The sequence below is a fragment of the Mya arenaria genome, chromosome 13 (genome assembly GCF_026914265.1).
Source record: "Mya arenaria isolate MELC-2E11 chromosome 13, ASM2691426v1".
NCBI classification, from domain to species: domain Eukaryota; kingdom Metazoa; phylum Mollusca; class Bivalvia; order Myida; family Myidae; genus Mya; species Mya arenaria.
This window is the reverse complement of record NC_069134.1, coordinates 17,056,701-17,082,703: the sequence shown is the minus strand read 5'-3', so window position 1 is coordinate 17,082,703 and position 26,003 is coordinate 17,056,701. Positions and strand designations below refer to the sequence as shown.

The 26,003-nt window shown below is 36.9% G+C and overlaps 2 protein-coding genes across 2 annotated transcripts; one reads left to right on the top strand and one right to left on the bottom strand.

Moving 5' to 3' along the window:
- Window positions 1-2,218: 2,218 nt before the first annotated feature.
- On the top strand, window positions 2,219-7,848 carry LOC128214281 (uncharacterized). The gene is made up of 4 exons (XM_052920670.1): window positions 2,219-2,445; window positions 5,336-5,541; window positions 5,837-6,025; window positions 6,433-7,848. Exons 2-4 carry the CDS (start codon window positions 5,388-5,390, stop codon window positions 7,473-7,475), a joined length of 1,386 nt encoding a protein of 461 aa, XP_052776630.1. The 5' UTR covers window positions 2,219-2,445; window positions 5,336-5,387; the 3' UTR covers window positions 7,476-7,848.
- Window positions 7,849-15,329: 7,481 nt separating this feature from the next.
- On the bottom strand, window positions 15,330-19,785 carry LOC128214282 (dynein light chain Tctex-type 5-A-like). The gene is made up of 2 exons (XM_052920671.1): window positions 19,760-19,785; window positions 15,330-16,257 (listed from the first exon to the last, which is right to left on the bottom strand). Exon 2 carries the CDS (start codon window positions 16,254-16,256, stop codon window positions 15,447-15,449), a length of 810 nt encoding a protein of 269 aa, XP_052776631.1. The 5' UTR covers window position 16,257; window positions 19,760-19,785; the 3' UTR covers window positions 15,330-15,446.
- Window positions 19,786-26,003: the final 6,218 nt, after the last annotated feature.

Genomic DNA, 26,003 nt, shown 5'->3' with positions numbered 1-26,003 from the left:
GAGTCCGAAGGACTGCACACGTACTTTGACCAACCCAATTGCGTTCATATCCCCGATAATGACATCAACCCCGCAATTCATTCCTTATATTTACACTTATAGTTCATTATTTCATTCAAGAATTGTTAAAAAATTTCTTCATTTCATTTAAGAAAACCTTTAAGTAATCCGTTCTTACCCATTCTGTAAATTGAACGACCCGACTATAACCGGAAACATTTTATAGGTCCGTGACAATACAACCAATAACAAGATCAAAAGCTTTCATGTATATTGTTATGCAATGAATTACGATCCGAACATATCCGAAGATGTTGCGTTCATCGATTGATGAACGCAACTGACGAAAGGCAATTCATTTAAGGAATGGAAGTTGAGGTGTACATTTTCATGTTATGAAATTGCTACAGTTTTTTCACAATTCGTTTCCTACTAAATTACTATTCATGAGCACCACAACCTATTCATTGGCACCACAACATTCAGAAAATCGAGCGTAGTGCAGCAAGTATAACAAATAAAGTTCTAAAATTTGTAACGCGGCAACCTTTTGTCAATAAACACACATGTAAAGAAAATGCTTAAACCTAAGGTACGAGAACAATTCTCACGAAAATCAAGATTTTTACGTTGTCAACACTAACGTCTAGCAAGTTATGCAAGTTCTAGACGATCAGATATTAAATTTTATTCAGAACTTTTACGCTTAGAACAACTCATGGCCATTCCTATGTGGAACTACATTCTCCATTTTTTTTTAAATTTACTCGTATAAACCTCTAAAAATGAAAAATAAAGAAAACATACTCACTGTTTACATCCATATTCCACTCATTGGCACTATAGCGGAAGACGCGTTGGAGCATTTTCAACACATAACAAAATGGCTTTCCACCCAGATATGTATTTCGGGAGATGTTATTATACACATGCTATTGACATTTATGTTTTATTTTACGATATTTCGTAAAAACACTTTTATGGCATTAATAAATGCCCTATTTTCATTCATAGCTTGTGTTACGTTTTCCCTTCATCCATACGAGTTCGACCCGGCCTGTCACTTAGTACCTTGACGTTGAGCAATACATAAAATGTTATGGCTCCAATGATTACCCGCCGTGTATAATGGTTGCAACGAAATAATCTTTTAAATTTCACATTTAACATTTTGGTATTTTTCTCGCTCAAAAGTCCTTTTCACGATTTGGCTAAATACTGTCTCGAAGGCCTTCAAATTTGTCCGCACATACACATACATGGATTAAAAAAGGATTTTTATATTTATGTACATGACATAGTACGAACCATGTTGTCCTTCCCAACATTTTTACAACTTTCTAAAGTGTGTTCCTAAGTTAATATTTTAATGCTTAGGCAACTTAAATAAATTGCTATATTTTCATCCCCGCCAACCCCCTCTTCTTTTCCGCCGCCCCTTAAATTTTATTGACTAAAATCAAAATGATGTCCTAGGGTCTGTATTTGCGTATCGGTCCGGTGCTGTCCGTGAACGGCGTTTATTCATACCCACTTTGTCGATGTAAAGCGTTATCATGTAAAAAGTAGAACTGTTACGATCATGTTCGTGGTTCCTCTAAGAAACGTACATGCATATGGCCCCTAATGCAACAAGAAAGGTTATGAACACAAATTCAACGTGAAATAGTCATCTATGGAGAATAAAATGTGATGATAAAGATGATGATGATAATGAGGATGATGAAGATGAGGATAATGAGGATGATCTTGGTGATGGTAGTAGGTACGACGACGACACGGAGGATGACGTTGGCGATGGTGGTGGTAACGATGACGACGATGAGGATGATCTTGGTGGTCATGGGTAGTAGGTACGACGACGACACGGAAGATGACGTTGACGATGGTGGTGGTAACGACGAAGACGATGAGGATGGTGTTGGTGATGGTAGTAGGTACGACGACGATGAAAATGATGTTGGTGATGGTGGTGGTAACGACGATGATGATGAGGATGATCTTGGTGATGGTAGTAGACACGAAGATGAGGAGAACGACGATGTTGACGATGGTGGTGGTAACGACGACGACGATGATCTTGGTGATGGTAGTATAGGTACGGTGACGATGAGAATGATGGTGGTGGTAACGATGTCGACGATGATGATGATCTTATACTGCCTTTACATGTCGCAGTGAAAATATACCTCCACTCTGTGTGTTCCGTTTCGGCAATCAGTCGTACCACTGCTACACTCATCTGTTGGATAAAATGTGTTCAACTGAAGTGGCTGTTTTGAATGGTTACGTGAACACACAATTTATATAAATATGGGAAACTCGATGTATACACACGTGTGCTGTTTAATCAGTCAGTTGTACTTTTATGAAAAGGAGATATATTTCAGTTATCATGTGATCACAAGTTCGGACCTATAGTTCTGACAATAGATGGAGTTTAAGGTAACACTCATAGTGTTTATAGTTACATGTATAATTATGCTTTATGTGTATCATATTTCATGGTTTCGGTTTAACGTAGTTGTTCTGCTGTCCGTTTATTACTTTCATCTTGTACCAGGTAGTCTAAACAAATGGGTTTGGAATACAAATATTGAAATGAAGGCAGACACTGGTTTTAAGGTGTTCACTAACAGTTAGTCAGAAGTAAATTTCCTTTCACTGCAAGGTCATTATCCGTCTTCATATATCAATTAAAAAAGATAAATGTCAGAAACGAAATAAAGCTGTGCAAACTCTATACCAAAATAAATGCTCCATATACATTTGATAATTAATATATTCTTTGTAATTAAAGCTTTAAAAATCTGATATGAAGAATTAGACGAATATCAAGCAGACATTTCTTAACTTAACCAAGTACATGTATATTGTAAAATGTTTCATTTTCGCACATGTATATACCCAAACTGGGTTATCGGCATAATCTAGGCAGCTTAAATACACGGACTGTTTTATAGATAACTAAACTAAGAATCAATATCTAAACGTTTAAATATTGACAACAAAGAGGTATTACAACGCGATATTATGGAGACTAAAGTGTTCAAAACAGTACCAGGTACGCAGTTTAACGTTACACTCTTATTCAAACTCAAAACATACATGTACAACATAGATAACTTTTGAGTAATAAGCCTTTAACTACTTACTGAATAATGCGTTTATTATTGATAACACGAGTGTTACCGTGTATTTCATAGCTGAAAATGCAAAAAAAAATATTGCTTGGTGAGTGCTTTAAGATTTACAGTGATCTCCAATCGTCTCATAAGATAGAAATACCGTGTTTTCTGCACCTCTCTTTCAAATTTAACTCGGCATACTTCATAGGAACCATTGTTTTCGACATTTATTCATTCTTTTTAGCGTATTAAAACAATTGTGGTACATGTAAATCTTATTTGGGAGTAAGAGTGCATCTTTAAACTTGTTTAACACACTTGTCATATCCTGGCCAGTCATCGTGTTCACCTGAGAGAAATTCCTTATCACATTTCTCAAATACCTGACGCTGATGGTTTAGCTGATAATGCACATAATGCAGCATTATGTGCATTATCAGCTAAACGCGATCACTGCCTCCCCAGTGCGCTTCTACCGCGTCCATCGGCGAATGATATATGCAAATAAACATGCATTTCATCATGATTGATGTGCAACAGCAGATAGGACTACTGCGTGCCTATATGCACGTCCGGCAGATCCAGGATGTTATTTTAATGTATTCTACTCATGATGCCTAAGTACGTTTGATTAACATACTCGGTTGACTACCGGGCTTTAGGTCAAGGTCGATGACAGTTCAAGGTCAAGGTACAAACATAACACAAAATTTGAGAGTGCTTGTATAACTTTCTTAAATTTGATCCTAATGAAAAGTTATTTGTACCTAATACAGAATGACATAATTGTAAATTAAACATTCCTGAATATCAGCTTACTTTTTATGGAATTATTAAACTACAGGTGTTATGGTCAGAGTAAGGATTAGGTTTAGGTCATATAAAAAATGGCCACCAAATCCAATGTGGCCACCATGCTAATGGGGTTTCACGCATCCAGTGTATTTATAAAAGCACGTTTTGCCTTCTTAAAACTGAGTTTAACGAATGAAAATTATTTAAGAATTGTTTTGTACGGAAGTAGTTACACATTAGGTTAGAAAAACACTGGATGAAATTGAAAAAGTTATTTTTCCGGCTGGACGAGATCACATGAAAATACTGTATATTGAACTACATTTAAAATAGCCACGTTTGCAAAGTTGCACCTGGGGTATTTTGGGACGCGTGTTTAAGGTAATTGCGAACATAAAATATTTGTAATAACAAGTTTGTATAAAAAAAAAACATTAGACATATTGATGAAGCTAATATTACGGCGGTTTGATGTCACTGTTGAATAATGAAGAAATATGTGTCATTCATAAATGAAGAAATGTCATTATCTAATAAAAATACATTAACTGCATGCATCCACGTTTGTCTAATTCTTAAAAGAATAAGAATGTGTTGTTCCAAAGTAAAGGCTGACATAGGAGTGCCATAGCTTTTAATTAAATGCCGCGATTTGAAAGTATGGCTTACACTTTTGATGGTGTTCGAGTCTCAAAGACCAACTAGCTAAACTTGAAAACAACATAGTTAAATCAGACATACATATTGTATTCCAAACATGTCAATCCTTCTTGTATTTTATAAAATAATACCTTCCCTTATTTTGTTTTATTTGTTAATTTTCTACTGTAAAACCTTATCAAATTCAAAATATCCCCTGGGACAAATTCATTATTGCTTAAGCCGTTTATATGACAAGAAATACCCACAGGAGTAAATTACTTCATTTCCAGATTTGAATACACTGATAAACGGACCTATCGACTTTATATGTACACATTTATGTAAGGTATAATATATGCATATATTTGCACCTAAAGTAAATTAGCTCCGGAGGGTTAATCTCGTCATAAAAACGTAACCATTTACTTTTACTAGACCCAGTTTAGTATTTCAAGCCCTTGGAGACAACACTTTCGCGACCGCTTTGGTATTTTTTTTTAAATTTATAGGATTTCTTTGTAAGATTGTAATAAAAAGTAAATTCAACTTAAATAAGGTATTTACCAAGTTCATAATTATAACAATTTTATTTATTTATGAAAGTTCCTCTTTATACATTTGTAATATAAATTGTGATGGCGGCCATCTTGGATTTTGGCTTCCATCTTGGATGAAATATGAAGGTCTTAGTGGGGCCCTGAGATTTTTTTATCCCTATTATCAATCAAAATTTCATAATTTTAAACCAATGTGCACAATTTGATATCCAGGTAACACCAAAATGACGAAGCGTTGACAGACATATGCCAATGATAGAAAGAGATGGGGTTGACACTAGGTCTTCAATATTCCCACGTAACGGAGGGTGACGTCACCAGGTGCGTGCCCAAGACGCGCTTCCGGCCGCTCCCTGCCACCCACAGAAAGTCATCGGGGACGCTCATCTTCGAAACGATGGCTTACCCAATGGACTGCTGTAAGATTATTCGTTTCCCGTCCATAATTTTCTGTATGAAAACATGTAGTATGAATATAATAGTGCCGATAGTTCAATTATTTCATTTAACGAACAAAAAAGAAACCACCGTTTTCTATCTGTACTAAGATAACCTCGCGTTTGAACCAATAGGTATATATATGTCATTGTCAAATAATTTTTTAGGTCGATAACAGACGGGGTTTGGAGTTAAAATTTAACCAAACGCGTTATCAGTATGCACAAAGTTATTTTTGAAACCCATTATAAGTAACGCAGAATTGTAATATTGCAGGGCGGAACCGAAAAACGAGCCCAGAGTCTGTGTATTGGTGGTGTGATGGCCAGTTTGTACCGAACGATGACTGTTCGCTGTTCATTGCCGGGGGAGCGTTCAATCCCCGAACCACACATGCCTGGATCAGTATCCTCCATGCAAGGGCGGGTCGAGTGATCAAACTGGACATGAGTGGCGATATAATAGGTACACAGAAAAGGCCCATAGTTGTTGAATTGTTGCAAATGTTTTAACACACTAACATTATCATTATATTATTGCTCGTTCTACTCGTCAATTCATGCTATGCATCGCCAATTATATCTTTATGTAATACTGTAAACCTATTATTGTTAAAGCATATCTGCTTTATGGCAGTTTTTCAACTGTTATTTAGTCGCATTACCCGGAAGATGCAGCGATATTGGCAAAAGTTGAGCTTTGCGCATTTATATAATGTTAAATGTTTGTTGTTTTACTAAACTGTATATTATTACTCAATCAGAACGGATGACTAGGTTGAGAACGTGGATGGTCACGTTCTCTTTGCCCCTCAAATACAAAATTCACAATCGAATTAATTAAACAGCAACTGTGCTTTTATTTGCTGGCAGGTGGGGAACATCTTACAGACACATCCATGGCTAACTTCCCCAAACTCCAGATGCACCCATCAGGACACTATTTCTCCTATATCGGGCCCGAGTCTGTCATGATTGAGACCACAGATCATGAACCGGTCTACTCCAGGTGCAAGGACCTCAGAATGTGCAATCACAAATTCTGCGCCTTCTCGCCCAACGGGAAATACATAGCCATTATTCAAACTCACTCCAGACATATCGAGTTAGTATTATCGCGGCTCGATAAAGGCTCAACTGCCTACGACACCGGTGTGACACTGTCTGCGCTGCTCAAGGATTTCCGTAGCCAGGCCTATAATGAACATATCGAATGCAAATGGTCCCCGGACAGTGAATACATACTTATATGCTCCAACATAGATTTTATGTTTGTGTTAAACAAGCAATTGGAATTAGTTGTCAACATAACCAGAGATATACTTCCAGACGACGCATTTCCCAGCTGGGCTGGAAGTTTTGATTACGACCCGCGGTATCTGCACGATATGGCGGCTGTAGGGTGCAAAAATAGGTGTGTGTACTTCGTGAACATTGGACTGAAAGAAGTTATTCGAAAATCAGCCACTCTAGGGCAAGACAGCATAGACTGCTTGACTTACCATCCCCAGGGTTTGGCGATAGCTGTGGCTTGTAGGGATTTTAACATATTCATTCTTGATAGCGAAAATGCTGAACTCGTTTTCCAGATTGATATGAAATTCACGTTACCAGAATTGACACATAAATTCGCCAGTTTCCCGAGTGTGATGCGGGTGGAGTACAACACGGTGGGGGAACAACTGGCAGTGTCCACGAGTGACGGCAGAGTGCGGATGTGGCAACTTCCGGTACAGATAAGCCTGTTTGACCAGTGCAAGTGGACCATACTGGCACACGTCCCAGCTGCCTCCGTGGAGAAACTTCCGCTGCCCAGGCAGATTGTCCTGAAACTGCTCAACTTCCCGACCCTGTCTGGATCCGGAAAGACAGACTACAGTGATATAAACTCTATCGAGTGCACTGTGAACTCGTAAGAGGCGCACTTTATTTGTGATAATTAGATTAGAATTTTGTCCTATTTGTTGCGTTTTTAAACAACACAACTTGAAACTTTAAGTATTTTGTTCTGCCGCCGTTGAAGCATGGTAGAAACAAGTCCGAAATATATTTACTTTTTTGTGTTATGTCTAAATAATATATACAGCTCAATAAAACTTATCAATGAACAAAGTTTCATAAAGAAAACATTCTAAAATTGACCAAGATAATGTTACAATTTTTTCCGTACGAACGTATGTTAACTACATACCATAAGGTTTCATGAATGGCGTTACCTTTGGCATAACAGAAACTAAAGATTATAAAAGACAAATAGGGTCTTACTGCACGGGTGCGAAACAGTGTTTCCAGCTCTTTTAGGAGCTGTATATAAAAAAAGAGTCAATGACACTTCCGAGCTAGAGCAAAGGAACGGATATCATCATAAAACGTAAGTATGACTCGTTATTTTATCTAATATCACAATTATGAGGCTTATTTGAGAAATCGGGGAATGCAGTGCCATAATAATTATAAATATGTTTAATCTTCACACGTATTTCGGTTATTTTGTCCGTGCATACACTGTATTTTGTATTGAAAAACAAAAACAAAAAAAACGATGATAACAAGGGACTCATTCAACTTCGAATTTCCTTTTCCAAAACGGTTACCCTTCTCAGTAATAATAGTTTATTACGTACTATTAACCAGCAACATTCAAACCATCTCGGAATCTTAATCAACAGAAGCACCACCACCTTCATCATCATGACCATCACTGTTATAATCTTCATCACAAGGTAATGAGAGGTTGCAAAACTTGGTCGATTTGACACTGAATTCGCTTATTCAGAGCTCTGCGAGTGTTTATATATGGCACTCTTTTATAGACTTAATAAGGGCGGCATATGGGTTTGTTGAGCTCTGAATAGACTTTATGGTTGCCAAACTGTGTTGCATGGCACTGGCAAGGATTAAAGAGATGCGCATGCGTTTGTTTGTCTTTAAATAGGGTTTATGTTTGTTAAACTAAATGGGGGAGGGATCGACACTTAATAGGCTTAATTAGAAATGCAGATATTTTTCTTTGCCCTGAATCGGCTTGTGATTTAATTCAAGCTACACGTGAATTCCTTTCGCTGAAAACTGGCTTGATGGAATCCCAAATGCTGAAAATGTGGTCCGTTATTAGTCCAAATAATTGTACGTTGACGATTTTTTTTAGATATTTCATATGGCAAATCCTTCACGTACAAATTGTTTAGTATCAAAAGTGGGTAGTTGTTCCGATCAGGATTCCGGGTTAAAGCATATAGCGTCTATAAAATATCATAAAAACAAGAAATATTACAAGATAATGTTATTTTATATTAGTTCCGTACACAAAAAAAATAAATATCCAACTTATAATTATGAGTTTGACGGCTTTTCTTCATTTCATTCTGTCAAAACATAACGATATATACACGAAGGGCACCTGCAAGGCTTTAGGGCACAGTTTTAAATCGCTCGGAACATTTCGGCCATGGCCGAGTTGTTACGATTGTATAACGAGGTCTCATTCGGAACTCCTCGGCCATTTTATCGAAAACATCCTCGGAAGTATGCCGGTACATCAGTTGAAGTAGTCCGTAAATTTTTGAATAATATCATTAATTAAATGTAGTGTTTAAGAGTTGTATTCATTGCTCTCAGTTTAAATTGATTGCCAGTGAAGTGTATTATTGCAAACATGATTAAGATTCCCAAGAGTTAAGTCATCAAGTTTAACAACTAATTCAGATTACTACGCGGTCTATTTGCAGCGGACTTAAACGTACCACTTTTTGAGTATGTAAACCGTCCAAATACATCCGAGGTTGTTTTTGAAAATAATGGCCGAGGAGCTCCGAATGAACGAGGTCTATCTCGAAGCTTTCTCGGAGGAGGCCGAGCTATTACGATTGTATCGAGTTGTTCCCCTTCGCTTAATTGTTGTCTGTGTCAGTCAACTTTCGTTTTATTGGAAAGGTAAACAACTTGTTTTAATGCATTAAATGCTTGTTTAGTGCAAAATAACATTTCACTTACATGGTGAAATATGAGTATAACTCTTTATGATCAATTTCAACCATAAAATACTTCACTTAAAACAATTTCAATATTTTTAAAACACCTCCGTTTTTTTGCACATTCCCGTTTAGACATTAGGGATTGGAAGAATCCCGTTTAACAAGTCTGTTACTTTAGACTAGTCCGTTATGTGTGGCTTTAGACTCAGGCTGTTTGGTTGCAGCTATGTGATGTATTTGGTACTGATGTGCCCCGGTTTTGTGACACTGACTGTACATATATATTAAGTGAAAGTGTTATTATCAAAGTACTCACTGTTGTCATGTCAAATTTGTTGTTGTCCGCGATGGGGTAACTTAATTTTAAACCCAATTATAGACACGAGTTTACTTTGTAGAATTACCCCAACCGGCATTTCGTTTACTGTTTCCTGCTAATCCAACGTATATTCCGATTTAGAACATGCAAGCAACTTAGCTATATTGTGTAACAGACTTATATGACTTCATTTCATAAGCTTCTTACTTTTAAAACAGGAGGAATATCACGTAATTTTGTCTGTTTCATAGCAACTTATTGCAATATCATAGTCAGTCAGCCATCTTGTTTCATTGATTTTTGACATTCACGTCACATCCTTTTTACCAAGGTTGCTATAACCGCAATCTCATTAAAATCAGATCCCCAATACACGCTTCACGACGTTACGTACATAACGTTATATTTACACCTCAACTTCCATTCCTTAAATGAACTGCCTTTCGGCAATTGCGTTCATCAATCGATGAACGCAACATCTTCGGATATGTTCGGATCGTTATTCATTGCATACCAATATACACGAAAGCTATTGATCTTGTTATTGGTTGTATTGTGTCTGCAGGTCCCGTAAAATATAGATCAACATTTTTAAAAGTGTTAGTTTATTATATTTTAAATATATCGGTACCAGAAATGTTTCAATTTTACGTTTTAAAGAGATTTCAAGTGGTTGATCTTTTCCCGCGTTATTGTGACGTCATTTGAAAAAAATGTTTCCGGATATAGTCGGGTCGTTCTATTTACAGAATGGGTAAGAACGGATTACTGAAAGGTTTTCTTAAATGAAATGAAGTATTTTTTACAATTCTTGAATGAAATAATGAACTATTGGTGTAAATATAAGGAATGAATTGCGAGGCTGATGTCATTATCGGGGATATGAACGCAATTGGGTTGGTCAAAGTACGCGTGGAGTCCTTCGGACTCCACACACATTGACCAACCCAATTGCGTTCATACCCCGATAATGACATCAACCACGCAATTCATTCCTTAAATGAAATGAAGTGAACGTCACGATATGATTTTAATGAGATTGCTATAACCGCGAAGTTTAAACTCTAGAGGTTGATAATTTTTACCCTGTATTGTAATTTTGCTTTGCTTTAGCCCTGAAAACTTAAGGCGAAAATGTATATTCTAGCATAACTATCTTAATCGCCATATTTTCAGCGGTTCTATTTTTAGACCGATCAAAGTTTTACTAGTCGATTCAATTTTAGTCGATTGATCGCATTTTCCTAGATCGATCAGCTGTAGTCGATGCGCTTTTTTGGTGTCGATCTACGAGTCGATGCAGTAGTCTGCATCAGGCATATAATAAGGAGCGTAGATTTTTGCTCAGGAGTTCTCCAGTTTTCTTTCGTGGCGGAAGCCTGCGTTTTACATCTCGGCATTTTTTCAAAGTAATTATACTGTAGCATAAAAGAATTAAGAAATATTAAAGAACATTAGTTAAATAAATAGTGGAACTGTTTTACAACGTTTAAGTAATTTATAAGATTTTGCTAAGGTTTTATTAACATTTTATCAATTTAAGGCGTTTGATGGCTGACTGTTTTAGTATTTGATTGACAGGGAAATAAAACTGCTTTAGTCATAAACAATAACAACATTTTAACCTTTCTCAAAACGACGGTTTTACCATACATGTTTTCTTGTTGATGTTAACATAGTAAACTGAATGAATATTTTAACGGTTATTATCGTTTGTGACTTATCACCCGGATGTCAGCCTAAAGTCCGCGCCAGAACTGTAATACGCGTAGGGCCAGAGCTAGCCCACAACAGTACTGAGTTTGCTTAATAACATCAACGTATATGTTTGCTGGCTCCAACTGGGGTTTATTGTTGAGAAAGTGTAGTCTATTGACACTGATTAAGCTTATGTTGTCATAATGAAGCGAGATGTATGTTGGTATGCTTGACAGTAATATATAACTGTAGTCACAACAGTGATGGTCAGACTCTGGAAGCTTAATTTGGTTAAGATTGCTGATTGCTATGCTGCCTTAGTGTTTGCCGGACACATGCTGAACTGAATTTTAGCTGCATTGGTATTTAATTTGGTAACTAGGTTGGTAGAAGAGCTTAAAATAATTTTACTGTAGCAGAATTCGGATTTTCTGGACACTGTTTTGACTTGATAAACTCTAAAGGATTACTTTACACTGAGTGGTCTCAATAATAGCGAAGCTGTTGTTTTTTGTGCATTTGGTAGAGCTTCATAGAGCCGCGTTAATATATGTTTGGCACACTTAAAACGAACACAAGTGTTTTTTTGAGTGACAAAGGACATGAGAATCAGATCAGTCAGCCTGTGGTGACTGTATTTCAGATTTGGGTTGAGGGTAGAGCTGTGTTGTGGTTGGGTGAGCTCTTGCTTGACGTTCGTACAGCCCGTTTACTTGCCAAATTTGTATCTGAGCCTCAGGCTGAGGTAATTTTGAACGCGATTCATGCATATTTGTTAAAAAATGCCACTTGTTTGTAGTAAAAAGAACATTAGACATGACGATGAAGATTCGCCAGTCATATCTCCATTGTAATAAACTGGAGGACATAAGAAACGCCTTACCGAAGTTCAAAGTGAAAACTTAAACATTGTAAGTTGTATATACTTATAATTCCAATTTCATAGGAACTAAAAAATACCACCGTGTACATACACAAATTATTCGATTTGGTTAAACAGCAACGTTGGTTGATAAGGTACGTCGGAACGGAGGAGGATTCAAGTTTTCGCATGAACTTTAAAGATGAGTATGCCCAACCCCACTCTTACTCTGGACGGCATTGATCGACACAAACGTCGCACCACGTGCCGCGGAATAAGAGCCCATTTCTCTCTCAATGCGTTGGCAAGCTTATAACGTCTCTGTGGAGCTGGTCGACGTCGTCGTAAACGACGTTCTAATTCACCCCAAACATGTTTAAGGGTTTATATCCGGTGTCTTTAAGGGCCTTCTAATGTGTTAATGTTATTTGTACGTAAGAAGTCCATTGTGACTATTGCTGTATGCGGACGTGTGTTGTCCTGCTGAAAGGTGAAACGTTTACGTTGACGTCGCATCATTGGAATAACAATAGACTATGCTTGGTCTCTGTAAGATTGGGCAGGCAGAAAAATGGAACTCGGAATTTTAGGGACTTGTCTGAAAAGTTCATGAATTGCGTAATTATCATCAGGTTTTGTTAAGGTTGCTTGATAAAGAAGGCCATATGGTTTGCATGGAAGAGCTCAGCACAATCCAACAGGCAATACAAATGGTACGAAAGTATCAACAAGTTCACTCTGCTATATATGGCACACGTACAAAGGAGGGTGAACCTGTATATGAAAACACTCTAGATAGTAGCTAACAGCGACTTAAACCAGATCATTTTTAACAAGTGCTTCTTAGATGATTTTTATGAATACAACTTTTCAAAAATATAATGAAAATCGGACAGAAAGCCCAAGGTCGATTGAAAGAGTTTGACCGGAAACTGAAGCCCAGGAAATGCTCCCTGTTTAAAACGGAAGTTGGGTTCTGGTGTAGAAAGGTGAGTTACTTCAAATAAGTCATGACTTGACATGGAATTAGTGTGGTCCAAGATTGGTCAATTTCTACATGTTTAAAGCATGTTGAACTTCATTGGTTTGGTCGATTGTTTATCAAAGACTTTTCTATGTTAGCTTTATACAATTTTTGTCCGATGAAGAGCAAAAACTTTTGTTCAACTGAAGAAAGCACTATCAGACTGGTTATTCATCGCACCAAAGAAAGCAATCGAAGGTATGATGATTGTGCTTTATAACAACATTCTTCCAGTGGCACAAATGCTGGTAACAGTCGGGTATCATCACAAGGGCGTTCCTAAAACAGTATGGTCTTAGAGATGGTACTAGTACCTAACCTGGTACCTGAATGAAGGATTTGGTAGCCCTTCATGGAGAAGCATGCTGCAATGAGGGCTACAATAAGGTAAATTGAGCTGTATATGGTCATATTTGCAGAGGTTGATTTCCGAATGTAAAATTGTTAAAAAACACTTCCTGTTTGACGAATGGTGACTTCCGGTTTCATATCAGTCGGAGAACGGAGAAACCCTGTAGGTCAGGCTGAAATTTTAGGTAGATCGGAGTGAAAATGGTATAGTACCTCTCTTAGACTTGATCAACAATAAAATATTAATCCTCAAGACTTATTTAATATAATCGTTTTATCTCCTTCAACATTTCGCCATCTTTCACACGTGCGCATGTTTTTCATAGATTTAAATGGTCCGATTATTTTCTTAAATTGACAGGTATTTTGTGAAAGATGCACTTTGACTCTTTTTTCATCGACAACAATGATAAAATAAATATATATATATATATAGAGAGAGAGTTTGATAAGTCTATATAATTACCCTTTTTGAATAACTTACAGTTGTACCTTTAGTTAAATTTGAACCCGGAGGCTAATATAAGGGGGCAAACTTGGTGGGTTTATACGGCAACTTGAAATATGATAACTTTTAATAAAAGGCGAACTGTGTGCGTTTGAAAAATTCATAAATCATTTAAACTTATCATCCATTAAAAAACTAAAATAAAAATCCAGACTTGTATCCTCTCATTCAATTATTGTAAGACTGTTTAAATATTTAAACAAGTTTTAGGTGTTCATATTTGATTAACTGTTGAATTATTATTTTTTTTATTCATAACTTCAAAAAATCAATGTACATGTATATGTTGAATGGGGTACGGTTGCTTTTAACTTATTGCATATTGAATAAGCGCGGGAAAAAAGAAATAGCTAATTGTAATAATCATCATCATCATCATCATCATCATCATCATCATCATCATCATCATCATCATCATCATCATCATCATCAATATTTATAAATACATTACGGCTTTATGCATAATGACCATGCCTTTTCCCCTTTGCACGAGTTATATACGTTACGAATATAGTAAAACTGCGGTCGTTCAAACAGGCGGTCATTCGAAAACCGGTTGTCAGTCAAAGTCGAAGCTTAGTCCCGACCATAATATATATATATATAGCAAACATGTAACGCATATATGTCACGTGAGCTACGGGATGAGCCTACGCGGTCTCACATTCATCATTGCCTATCAAATACTCCATATTTTAAGTGTTTCCATATCTACACTGTATTACACATCCGTGCACCAAAATGTGTGTGTCCAGATGTGAGAGGCTTACCCCAATCTATTTTGAAAACGACCGATACATATCATCCTCGGCACCCACCGTAAGCTATGATACGCTGGGGTGTCGAGAATGGATACATATATGAAAGTAAATTGTTAAATATTAAATATTTGGATGATATTGTCTATTTCATTTAAATAAAACCAACGGAAGCAGTGCGTGAACATAAATGAAGATGTCGCAGCTGTCGTTGACTCTATATATAAGGAGACCATGACTTCAACACGTGAAAACAAATCCATCCAAGAAGACGGGTTAGAAACTTTCAATATGTATTAACAACTAGTATACACACGCGGCAGTTCATAAAGCAAGAAACAGTTTAATCATGTCTTTCATTTGAATTTGTCCTTAAATCGTATGTTCACAACTCTATTCAGCATATATAGCAAATACTAAGCCGACAGCTATGATGTCTCCAGATTTGTGTGTAACGCTAACAGCGTTGTCAAATCGATGGTCCCAGAGGCAGCGTGACGTCACAACCATCGACTGGTCATACAACTGACCAATGTTTGCCATGCAAACAAATTTGAACCTGTTCATGTCTAGTTGTTTCACACGCTCTTTCATGATTTCAGTGATAATTTTACACTTTGAACCACAAATGCTCGGGTCATACTTGTTTTCGGTTATGTTTTCCTCTAAGACCCTTTGGATGGCATCTCTTATTTTGCCCTCATGAACTTTACAATCGGGAGTCAGTTTATACGTATTTTCATAAAAAACAACGGGAGGTGGTCCTTCGTTCGTAGCGACACTTCGTTTATCAATATCATGGCCGTGGCCGTGAACGGAATGGCCTCCTCTGGACAACATGGTATTTGTGCGTTGTCGGAACACATGGGAGGACGCCGAATGATGGAAGTCGTCATGGTGACCGTGGTCGCCGTGATGACCATGATGGGTATGACCTGCCCTGTGTTGGCCATGATCAGATTTATGATGGCCGTGTTCACTTTTGTGGTGGCCGTGTTCCCCCTTTTGATGTCCGTGGTCGGCTTTATGCTCGGCTTTGTGATGACTCGCTGCATGGGCGTGTTGACTTCCGGCATGGTGGCTCCCTTGCTGACTGCTGCCATGCGGAGGACCATGGTGCTGACCTTTCCCGGCCGCCTTGTGGTCGGCCGTACGGTCACTCTCAGATTTTGTTCTCTTTCTATGACTTGCTGTATCTTTCATCCTGAAACGAAATTGATAACGGAGCATGAAAGTCTTATAAGGAAATGTATTGTTTGTCCTTTACATACATTGTGTACATGCGTATTCAGTGTGTGTATACCACGTGATAAATTTCGTCATAAATGCTACGTCGGAAGGCAATATTTTGTTTCTAATGAAGACTTAAAACAAAGATAACTATTTCTTTACCATTTTAAATGAAACAAAGCTCAGTCTACGCCGCTTACGGAGCCCCACCTTCAGTCTTTTACCAGAGTTTGATTTAGGGTTTAGTTTCTTAAAACACTTCGACAAACCTTTTCAAAGTACGGCCGTCTGACGGAGCACCGTCAAAACACTATTTTGGAAACAGGTTTGTCGAAGTGTTTGATGAAACTAATCACCTTATCAAACTTCGGTAATACAAGGAAGGCGGGGCTATTTAAGCGGCATAAACTGCCCTTTGTTTTATTTAAAATAGTGTAGTAAAGGAAAAGTTATCTTTGATTTAAGTCTTCATTTTAAGCAAAATGTGGCCTTCCGACGCAGCATATATGATGTAATTTGTCACGTGGAATACACACACTGGTATTTATGGAAATGTTGACACACAGACACATTATAGAAATATAATACCCGTTAACAAGGTATCTGCCACACAGGGCAACAGTAATGGTTGTCCGTATTTTGACTATTTTCTGTATTCCAGGTACTGACTGCAACATTTTAATATTGCATCACATGTTTTTGGACGACAATGGTAAGATGACATCTTAATTCGATACAAGGTGTAAATCTGCCACAGTATAGACTCAGAATGGTTACCGTATATTCTCTATTCCTGGTACTGACTGTTTTTAAACAACAATGGTAACATTATATCGTAATTCGTAACAAGGGCTAGTTTGTTTACTGCATGTATTATGTTTAAGGTCCTTCTAAATCGAAAAAGTTTATTTGACGTACCAAAACATAAATGTTAAAAAAACCTTGTTTTATTTAGTTTTTAGGTTCAATATTTAACAAGCATAAAACATACATCCGCTGCAACATAGATAGTTGTAGAAAGGCTTTGATTGCCTTAGAATACGATTTTATCCGTTTTTCAGTCAAAAAGCATTTACATTTTAACGGAAACGTTTGTATACCAAATTGCTATGTATTCACGGTGTATCAAAATAAACAGAATACCCGATCAACAATATAGTGCCGCTTTGTGGTGATTGCGGGTATTTTAAGAAAGATATTTGCCTTTTTGTAACCAGGAAATGAATGTATTTTTGCAAAGAATATTTGTTCTACTCCTGAAAAAAATGTTCCGCAAAACTAAGTTAAACATGAACTTAACAAATATTGTATTTTTCGGCATTCCCAACCCAATTTTACATTGTTGAATGCCCTTATAATGACAAGCTAAGCCTACGTTGTGTCCATTTAATGTTTCTGTCTCATAATTTACAAAAAATCATAATCTTTGATATATTGAAGTAACAAGTGTGTAAATTTGAATGCAAATCAGTCGATAGAACTATAAACATCGGATAAAAGGCATTCCTGTGACTCCGTGGAGCAAGTAGACCAACTGAATAAAAGTCGTGAAATGCATGTCGTTTGTCTAGGTTTTTAAGTAAAGACAGCAGGCCTCTTTTCTTGAGGGCTTTCAACAGCCTTTCATTCCACCTATTCTTTAGACAAGTGCTTGAAACAAACATTGTCAACAGTTAACTGAAGAGGAATTTTCAAAGTTGTTAAAGTCATTTAAATTTCAATGAAAAGACTTTAAAAGCTATCATTGATTGATGTGATAAGACTATACGGCTGGTGTCTGTTTGTGATCTCATGTCGGATAAACCATCAGTATCAATACGCGTACATAATGAAATGGCAGGAAAATGATAGGCATTTATAATTTCGTAAAAAATAATGAAAAAAAAAATATATGCGTATCAAACAAGAATATCGCTTAAGGCTAGAAGGGTAGATTGGCTATACAGTGATAAGGCCATACCAAGTCGTTTCTATGTTTTACGTCCGCGAACGGATTGGTTTTGGGCTTCCCGATCGAAAAAACAATCAAACTCATTTTATATGATCATCGATCTTGTCGAATATTTTTTAATTTCCTTTACAATAATTCCGACTACAAACAACATGCTCAATACTAGTATGGACTAGTATTCCCACATTTGGTATCAGAAAATCAGATGCATTTTGCGTGATTTCGATGGTCAATACAATTAAATAAAGTATAATTTTAAGTTCTTTTGCAGTGGAAATATATCTAACAATTGATTCCACATAGGATATCACACATTTAGTATACGTTTTTTCAATGGTTCGTTTTTTTCAGGATAACTAGATAAGTATTTAAGATTGACGCTAAACAACAACACCATTTTGATAAGACAAAAATAAAAATATATGCAAAAATAAAAATAAATTTCCTAAGTTTAATTTCAGATATATTCCCGTTTATATAATTTGACAAATAAATTAGGATTTCTTCAACATATACCGTAAAATCTATGTGTGTCACATTTGGAAATACAACAATCTATCGACGTGGTAAAACGTTTGCAAGGTATGTGATAATATATTTTTGTTTTAAGATCTGCCCTCAAAGATAGCAACGATGAGCCGATACATATTGTGCGGCTTTTTTGCAAAAAGGCACGGATCTGGGATTATTGAAGATGAACATAATCGTTAGATCGATTTTGTCCACAGGTCAATTGCGATTATCATAACTGGTAACTCAATTACAGCTGAGACAGTTGGCTCACATCTTGTCAGATATACTGCAGATCACAAGTGTATCCATTACACTTCCACAGCAGTAACGGTTTGAAAGTTAACAACGATTCCGTTAACAACGATGTTAACTTTAAAAGAACAGAACCAAGCAGTTTTTTCTTACAAGATATTTCATTTTATTTAAACATGAAAGTTCTTTGCGTTACTATGTACTTAAACAAAGTTTTTAACACCCGGCGCACTGTTTCATATACCATTTTGTTACACTTCTGAAATATTTACTACTGTTTTGGTTCCCTGCACCACCCGCAGTATTCCCCATTAATATGGGGCAAAATATTATGTATTTATGAAACATATTTAGGAAAATACCGAGATGATACTGATGATGTGATGTTAAGAAACAGTTATTTTTCCAGAGTAGAGCTTCCTAATAACATTGAAGCTTTAATATACCTAGCTACGTTTAATACTGTGATTTCACAGTAGTTTCAGGTGGATAAAAATAATGAGTATAATAATATAATGATAACAAAACTAATGATATTATAATCGATTTCGTCACTATAGCAACTTTAATAACATGTAATAACGTAAATAACAAAAGATACAGTTAATACAAATATAATAATAAATTTAAAAAAAAACAAACTCCATGCTCTCTTTTATGAATAAATATATAGTTTATCAATCAAATATCTAATTAGATAACTTAAAAAATAAACAGAAATTTAAATAACTTATATATTATGTAATTCACACGTACCTGCCTTTTAACTAAATCATCTACCTTGCACCTGCACAGTCCACCTAATACTGGGCCCCTAACAGAGATATGTTGGCGTTGGTAACACACAACCTGTGTCTGCTCATTAATCAAGCACAAATCACAATGTTTTCCTAAAACATAATCAGTTTTAGGCAAATGGAATTGAAAATTATTTAAGAAATAAATCTTATCAGTGTGTACCCAATTTTGGTTCACAAGGATTGATTTCCGAATAATTTATCACATTCAGAGACAAATACGCATTGACTTTTTACATGTTAATAGTTGGTATCGTATAGAAATTGTTATCAAATTTGGATACGATATATTTCAAATAGTAGACTCGTGTAACATTGGCCGTGCAATGACGGTATCCAAAGTGCTTATATTTACTTAATATTTGCCCAGCCCTAAAGTCGATACGCCTTCAGAAGAATATGCTTAAAAATAAACAAAGTTAGAGACTGCAAACACAAGTCACGTCTTAATTATTTGAAAGCCATTGAATAGCTATTTCAATGGGTCCACTTTATTCTGATCAATTGTCTTTTGAACTATCAACCCAACTGTGAGTGTTAAAAAGATCACACACACACACACACATACCTGTTGACAATTCTTTGACTATTGTTCTGCTTGATACTTGTTTACGCTCAGGGGTATTCTTAGAAAATATCATGTAATACAGAAAGTATGTATTTTTTACAATACCTAGCATAAAATGCCACCCTTTCGTTTGTGTCGTAGAAGTACAAGCAGAGACTCTAAAAGACTCGAAATTTGGCACACAATTGTTTTCGCCTGTATGACGCAATTAAACTCTTATAATAGAAATAATTCTCGTTTTAACGACTTATGTATATTGTTAAAACGATTAAACGACATAATTTGAAATTTGTTATAATATCACTCAACATAAATATGGATGATGATATCTTGAAGGACATAACAGTTATGCGAGTCGGAGATATTAACGAGTGGATTGACAGCATGCGAGAAGCATGCCTTTTGAACAGCAAACGCCGTGACTTGACAAAGCATATCAAGATCACACTGGTTGCCAGAACAACGGAGTGTTTCACTGATACCCGTATCAATAATGACATGTTGCCATCTACAATGCACAATTCACAAAGTATCTTAGAGAGCTTTACATGCACAAGCAAACGCTTGTGTTCTTCTTCAAACCCAAAGCTGGAATAAGAATCATATCTTGATTACCAAGTTTAGACCAGTTTAAGAAGATACATATTTTCTGTGAGATGCATGCAGGCCTTTGCCTGAATTACACAATGCACATTGCAAGACAGACCTCGGGATTTGTTAAGACACAAATCCCGTACTGAGCAGGCCAAATTGATAGTGTGGGGTTACATACAACTAATATCAGTGTGCGTGATGGTAACTTTTCCTTCCGCGAAGAGTTCGTTAAAAATAGTAACAGTGCACACACGGGTGGACCATCGTTGAACCAACCATGTCAGTCACGTGCACATTATGCATTTAAATTATGAGCCGAATTTTTACATCAACGACGCGGCTGAATAGGTTTAAGTTTGATTTCATGTGTATATATATATTATATCTATCATAATTCGAATGAGGGTAAACATAAGTTGAAACATTCTTATAAGTAATTGAATAAACAGGGATGGCATGAATTGATATATAACATATTACACCAAGAGAGCGACATGTTTTCAGAAACACGTTAAAGAGTATTATACAACATGTATCCACCCACCACCCGAATGGTAACCAATTAGTCATTTCGCAGTTAATGTCTAAGAGGCTATTTCAGAAGATATGTGGAAATTAATCCATACATGTAAGGATGACATTTAGGTGCGTAATCGCTTTCTTTGAGTTTATAAACAAGGCCATTTTACCCTTCTTCGCCATAGCCGGTACCCGCTTACATCCTCAAGCGACGGACCCTGTTTTTACCTCCAAAATATATAGCCTCTGAAATCCCTTATTTTCAGAAGCATTCCCAAACAAAAATCAAAGTGTTCTTAACAAAATCAAATAATTTGAATTTCATTGTATTCTTATTTGTGAACAAAGCGAAGATAGATCGGGAAGATCGTAAATTCCTGGTTGAATGACCGGTTATGACCCATGAACGGATGGGGGACGATACTCGCCGAGGAAGTATCTGATTTTCAATATTTTGCATTACCTCCCATTCTCGCTCTTGGATCGAACTGTACTATATATATACCTTTGGAAAAACCAAACCAAATACATGCGTTTCTATCAACTATGAAACATTGGTGTATACATTAAAGAAGAAGAAGAAGAAAGAAGCAATGAAGATGGATACAAAATGGGAATGAATTGACATAATTATCTTTACATGCAATAATTACTATATCTATACAGGTCTACCCTCATTCATTAATGGCTGCATTATGGCTAATGTGCCAAGGTAAACGCCTGGAATGAATCATCCTATCAATGTTATCGTTAACATTTGCGACAGGTATATTCTTGTTAATATATACCGAGTTTTTAATCGTTATAAATAAATAAGTAAGTAATAAATAAGTAAATTATAATGGTGATACATATTCACAATTTTCAATGGACAAGGGTCTATGGATATTTTTTAAGATTGTGAAAAAAGTGAATACTTACCAATAACAAATTTATTTCAACTTTCTTTTTTTTCTACATGAACCATTGAGATGTCTGTGAATAGTTAAACAGTCGACATATAGCATGTTGTTATAAAGAAATGTTAGCCAGGCGAATTATACAAACAAACAAAAAGTTATATTTATGCAATCTTAACAAGGATATGTTTTTATATAATGGGTTTCTCGTAATGAGTCAGACATTCGTCATAAAATTATCACAGCAGATAGAAAGTATAATGGTAAAATTTATATTACGTATTACATGCATATAAATGCATTTTACGAGGACATAGGACTGGAAATAGTATTAGGCGGGAAACCAATTTATTACGACCTCATGGTAGTTTTCGTCGAATTTACCGCAGCTATTTTTCAGAAAATGGAAACCAAGCAAAAGCATGTTAAGTATCTGACAACTTCCGGAAAACTTCATGGGGGAATTTCATTTAACTAACAAGGTTGAGTCATACATTTGTTTAGGACTATCAATCCATATATCAATGCTATAGTAAAAATGTCTCGCCTTCGCTCGCTTCTATTTTCAAAATTTGAATATCTATTTCGCCCGCTTGTCCCAAGTTTTCTCGGCCAAAAGCTGACGATCGTTACTATAAATTTCGTGTGGCCTAATGGCAATTTAAGAATGCTGACAAACATGCCAAATAGACTGCTGACAAACACGCCAAATTGACTGCTGACAAACTCGCCAAATGGACTGCCGACAAACATGCCAAATCGACTGCTGATAAACACGCCGAATGGACTGCTGATAAACACACCAAAACGTCTGCTGACAACCACGCCGAATGGACTGCTGATAAACACGCCAAATCGTCTGCTGACAAACACGCCGAATGGACTGCTGATAAACACGCCAAATCGTCTGCTGACAAACATGTCGAATGGACTGCTGATAAACACACCAAATGGACTGCTGACAAACACGCCAAATCGTCTGCTGACAAACATGCCGAATGGACTGCTGATAAACACACCAAATGGACTTCTGAAAAACATACTAAATGGACTGCTGAAAAACACGCAAAATGAACTGCTGACAAACATGCCAAATTGAGTGCTAACAAACACACTCAATAGACTGCTGACAAAAATACTGAATGGACTGCTGACAAACACGCCAAATGGACTGCTGACAAATACGCTAAATGGACTGCTGACAAACATACTAAATGGTCTGCTGACAAACACATTAAATGGACTGCTGACAACACGCCGAATGGCCTGCTGACAAACATACCAAATTGACTGCTGACAGGCGCACCAAATGGTCTACTGACAAACACACTCAATGGACTGCTGACAAACACACTCAATGGACTGCTGACAAACACTTTAAATGGACTGCTGACAAACATACTAAATGGACTGCTGACAAACATTTTAAATGGACTGCTGACAAACATAGTAAATAGACTGCTGAAAAACACGCTAAATGAACTGCTGACAAACATACCAAATGGACTGCTGACGAACATGCTAAATAGACTGCTGAAAAACACGCAAAATGAACTGCTGACAAACATTCCAAATGGACTGCTGACGAACATGCTAAATACACTGCTGACAAAAATACTAAATGGACTGCTGTCAAACATGCCTAATGGACTACTGATAAACATACTAAATGGACTGCTGACAAACATACTAAATGGACCACTGGCAAACCCATTAAATGGACTGCTGACAACACGCCAAATGGCCTGCTGACAAACATACTAAATGGACTGCTGACAAACAATACGCTAAATGGACTGCTGGCAAACACATTAAATGGACTGCTGACAAGACGCCAAATGGCCTGCCAATAAACATTCCAAATGGACTGGTGACAGACACCCCAAATGGACTGCTGACAAACACGCCAAATCGACTGCTGACAAACATACCAAATTGACTGCTGACAATCACATTAAATGGACTGCTGACAAACACACTCAATGGACTGCTGACAAACACACTCAATGGACTGCAGACAAACACATTAAACGGACTGCTGACAAACATACTAAATGGACTGCTGACAAACATTTTAAATGGACTGCTGACAAACATACTAAATGGACTGCTGACAAACATATTAAATGGACTGCTGACAAACACGCCAAATGGACTGCTGACAAACACACTTAATGGACTGCTGACAAACATACTAAATGGACTGCTGACAAACATGCCAAATGGACTGCTGACAAGCACATTAAATGAACTGCTGACAAACACGCCAAAGGGACTGCTGACAAACACGCCAAATGGACTGCCGACAACCACATTAAATGGACTGCTGACAAACACGCCAAATGGCCTGCTGACAAACATATTAAATGGACTGCTGACAAACACACCAAATGGACTGCTGACAAACACACTCAATGGACTGCTGACAAACATACTAAATGGACTGCTGACAAACACATTAAATGGACTGCTGACAAATATACTAAATGGACTGCTGACAAACATATTAAATGAACTGCTGACAAATATACAAAATGGACTGCTGACAAACACATAAAATGGACTGCTGACAAGACGCCAAATGGCCTGCTGACAAACATGCCAAATGGACTGCTGACAAACACCCCAAAAGGACTGCGGACAAACACACTAAATGGACTGCTGACAAACATACTGAATGGACTGCTGACAAACATTTTAAATGGACTGCTGACAAACATGCCAAATCGACTGCTGACAAACATACTAAATGGACGGCTGACAAACACATTTAATGGACTGCTAACAAACACACTCAATGGACTGCTGACAAACACACCAAATGGACTGCTGACAAACACATTAAATGGACTGCTGACAAACATACTAAATGGACTGCTGACAAACACATTAAATGGACTGCTGACAAAGATGCCAAATGGACTGCTGACAAACACACTGAATGGACTGCTGACAAACATAAAATGGACTGATGACAAACACATTAAATGGACTGCTGACAAATTCGTCAAATGGACTGCTGACAAACACATTTAATGGACTGCTGAAAAACACGCAAAATGAACTGCTGACAAACATGCCAAATTGAGTGCTAACAAACACACTCAATAGACTGCTGACAAAAATACTGAATGGTCTGCTTACAAACACGCCAAATGGACTGCTGACAAATACGCTAAATGGACTGCTGACAAACATACTAAATGGTCTGCTGACAAACACATTAAATGGACTGCTGACAACACGCCGAATGGCCTGCTGACAAACATACCAAATGGACTGCTGACAACACGCCGAATGGCCTGCTGACAAACATACCAAATTGACTGCTGACAGGCACATCAAATGGTCTGCTGACAAACACACTCAATGGACTGCTGACAAACACACTCAATGGACTGCTGACAAACACTTTAAATGGACTGCTGACAAACATACTAAATGGACTGCTGACAAACATTTTAAATGGACTGCTGACAAACATAGTAAATAGACTGCTGAAAAACACGCTAAATGAACTGCTGACAAACATACCAAATTAACTGCTGACGAACATGCTAAATAGACTGCTGAAAAACACGCTAAATGAACTGCTGACAACATACCAAATGGACTGCTGACGAACAT